General features: G+C 36.7%; 1 protein-coding gene across 1 annotated transcript; it reads left to right on the top strand.

Annotated features, from left to right (window-relative positions):
• The first annotated feature begins 334 nt into the window (after nucleotides 1–334).
• Nucleotides 335–2,145, top strand: LOC141719285 (uncharacterized). The gene is made up of 6 exons (XM_074521662.1): nucleotides 335–466; nucleotides 550–729; nucleotides 811–1,079; nucleotides 1,148–1,385; nucleotides 1,463–1,699; nucleotides 1,777–2,145. The coding sequence occupies exons 1-6, from the start codon at nucleotides 335–337 to the stop codon at nucleotides 2,143–2,145; spliced, it is 1,425 nt and encodes a 474-aa protein (XP_074377763.1).
• The last annotated feature ends 1,491 nt before the right edge of the window (nucleotides 2,146–3,636 follow it).

The raw sequence follows: 3,636 nt of genomic DNA, 5'->3' as shown, positions 1-3,636 counted from the left end.
GATAGGTCTTTCTGAGTTCTCGAATGACTTCTCTATAACACTAATTTTGTGACTTGTAGAGATCTTGACTTAGAATATTTTTCACCAAACAGAATTATTCAACTCCAAGCTTCTTCATAATTCTTTTGAGACATGACCTTCTTGATCTTCTTCCAGATAGAATTCTTAGGCTTGACACTATTCAGGGAAAAATGCTCCAGTCTGCTTCATTTACATTTTACAGACATTAAGTGTTACAAGTATAAATTACATATTAAGGTTACAATACAACTAATCTTAGGGTTGTCAATATGACTTAGTCTTGTTATGATACAAGCATGTCTTGCACAACAGAATGTATCCTATAGCTTGGTCTATAGTGGATGCAGAGAACACTGCAAACTGGATGTGGTTTATAAGTAAGCTAAAAGATGATTTAAATATGAACAATGATGGACGTTGGACTTTTATCTCTGACAAACAAAAGGTATGCATCTTTTCACTAATTTAATCTTTGAGTGTGCATATATTCATCTCACCATAGTAGAATAACTTTCATTTTGTATACAGGGTCTTGTAAGATCTTTGGAGGAGTTATGTCCAAATGCAGAGCACATGTTCTGTGCAATGCATTTGTACAACAACATGGGCAAGTTGCACACGGGAATTGGACTTAGAGGGCTGATGTGGAGTGCTGCAAGGTCTACAACAGACTATCACTTTGAGAAAAATATGGCTGCAATTAAAAAGGTAACACAGTCAAGCTTAATATGCTAATTTTAATGCATTTGTGTTGTTATTAAACATGGTTGTTATTAAACATGGTTGCAGTTAAATCTGAAATATTATGAATGGCTAGCTGGAAAGCCAAAGGAGCATTGGAGTAGATCTGGTTTTAGAACCACTTGCAAAAGTGATTTATTTGTTAATAATCATTACGAAGTCTTCAATTCAAGCATTAACAAAATCAGACATTTGCCAATCATCACAATGCTTAAAAGTATACACTCAGCTGTTATGCGTAGGGTTCAGAGAAGAATGTTAGAGGCTGAAGCTTGGGATGGGACATTTACTCCCAACTCATTGGACAAGCTAAATGAGTAAGTAAATTGTTTCCACCTAAAATTTAGAGCATGTAAATTGTTTTAACATTTTATGCTTGTGATAGGGCAAATAAAAAGGCTACTGGTTGCCATGTCACTTGGTCAGGAGGCCCAAGGTTTCTAGTTCAAACCTCTTCAGGAGGTTATGAAGTTGTAGTTGACATGGAAGCAAAAACATGTCATTGTAGGAAGTGGCAGCTTAATGGAGTGCCATGTTTTCATGCAATAGCATGTATGAATTCTAGGCGAATTAGTCTAGAGAGTGGGTTGCACAAGTGTTATACTATTGACATGTTTAAAAAGGTAGATATTTTTACTCATAAATTAGTTTCATGTTAATTACTATCCTAGTATTGTCTAATTTTGAATCATACATTTAGGTCTACTCTCATCATGTTGAACTAATGAATGGTAAAGAAGGTTGGGCAAAAACTGCATACACACAACCCCTTCCTCCTAATAAGAAGCCTAGGACTGGTAGGCCCAAAATGAAAAGAAACAAGAAGAATGACACACCTGCTCCACCTGGTGCAACCTCCTTGAAAAGAATGAAAACAAGCTTGAGATGTGGAAAATGTCAGCAATGGGGACACAATCGAAGGACCTGCAAGAATAAGGTAAAAAAATCCACTTCCCATATGCTTATGCTAACACAGTCCATGTTTGAACAAGGATGTTATCATGTCATTTGTAGACAACTGAGCAGGGAGATGGACATGTTAACATTGCAACTGAAGAAGTAGATTATCAAGCGCAGCTGGAGCAGGAAGAAGTTGAACATGCTGAAGACAATGTCCAAGAGGAAGGAGTATTTGTTGAGCAAGAGGCTGAAAAGGTTAACAATACAACTGAGTTCACACCTGGTGAATCTCAGCCAACAAATGAAGTTAATGATAGCCAGGGAGGAATTTTTGGGCAAACTTCTGCTACACAACCAACTAGTGCCTGTGGTGTTGCACCAAAAGCATGGCAGAAGAAGCAAAAGATTGTGACAACAAGAGCCGAGATCCTCAAGGTAAGGAGTGTTAGAGAGAAGAAGGCTAACAAGAGATATCAAGATTGATCCTATTTAGTTTAAGACATAACTATTATTTCACAATTTGTCTGTTGTTTTTGGTACCAATTGAGAATTAGTTTTAACTGTTGATCGTATGTTCTTTTGATTAGTATAACATCTTTTGAGATACAATTTAAACAGCCTTTTGTAATGGATGATCTTTTGATTTGGAGATCCTTTTATAATATCATGGTTTCTTTTTACTCTTTTGTATCTGATGTACATAAAAAACTAGTATAATAAAGGCATGTAGTAACCAAGTACTAGCAGTTTACCATTAAAGCCATACATAAAAAAAATGCAGGAAGCACAATTCATAACATATCAACTCCCCCACCCAGAATTCATTATAACTCCACCTACTTTAGATCTGAACCTACACATGCACCTTCACTGCCATTCAACAAATAAAAGATGCACAAAATGACAGACACAAACACAAATCTAAACATCCATTTCTTTTTTTCCTTTTCCTGAACTTCTTGCAACTGAATCAAATGCTCATCTTCCATGGCTCTCAACCTTTTCACAAGACCCGGAATCACAATTTTAGCTCGATTACTTAGAGGAGCATCCACCCATTGGAAAAATCTACAGCCGGCTTGCCCATCGGAATAATTCTTAAAGCGACGCCCAGCATTAGCATCCGTCCAAGCACATCTCTCAGCTGCAAGCCTCCCGCAATAACAATAAACCATTTTTTTAAACTCTCTAGGTTGAAGATGTAGTTTGTAGCTTTAGAAAAAACTCACATATAGGTTATACATATATATAGACACAATATAACCGTTGTTTTTTATAAAAAACCAATTTTACCCCTGTTCTCTTAGTCCCGTTAGTCAGGAGTTAACGGGAGACACTATTCTAAAAGGCGGAAATGAAGTCGGGCATCCTTTTTGAAAATTTGTAACTATGGCAACTTTTTTGAAATTGAGTGTAAAGTACGGCCAAACCTATGCAATTTACTCTTAAATTTATACCCACCTTTTTTGACTTGACACACTAGCTAGCCAGAAAATCAAGTGGACGCGTCCTTGCTAAGCGGCTATAAAGTTATTTTTGTGGCTAGTCGTTGCACGCTATTGTGTCGCCATATGCTGTCAGAAGGTTGAGGTAATAAGATGATCTACCTTTTCATAAATTTCTGCCTAGGAGCATGCCGCATAAATATATCGTGATTGAATCTTCACATTTTTTATAGCATCATATAGCGTACAATTTTCCTTTTTCACAAACCAAAGTCCCACCACCGTCATCACGTTTATTCTTTAAATAAAGTAAGCTACCAAATTATACTATAATGCTAAAGGGACCTCCACCTTTGTTATCACCTTATTTAACTCTCTATTACATTTCATTCGCCACATCATCGACATGCACGTGAATTTCCATAGACTTCTTTAATATTTAAACCATATGTTTGTATGGGTCCCAATTTAGCACTTAAACCTTTGACTCATGTGTAGCCTGCAGGTTCCCCCTGTGTGAATAGAATAG

Source organism: Apium graveolens, chromosome 4 (assembly GCF_009905375.1).
Source record: "Apium graveolens cultivar Ventura chromosome 4, ASM990537v1, whole genome shotgun sequence".
Classification (NCBI taxonomy): Eukaryota; Viridiplantae; Streptophyta; class Magnoliopsida; order Apiales; family Apiaceae; genus Apium; species Apium graveolens.
Note: the sequence above shows the minus strand (reverse complement) of the source record. Positions and strands in the feature narration are given on the sequence as shown.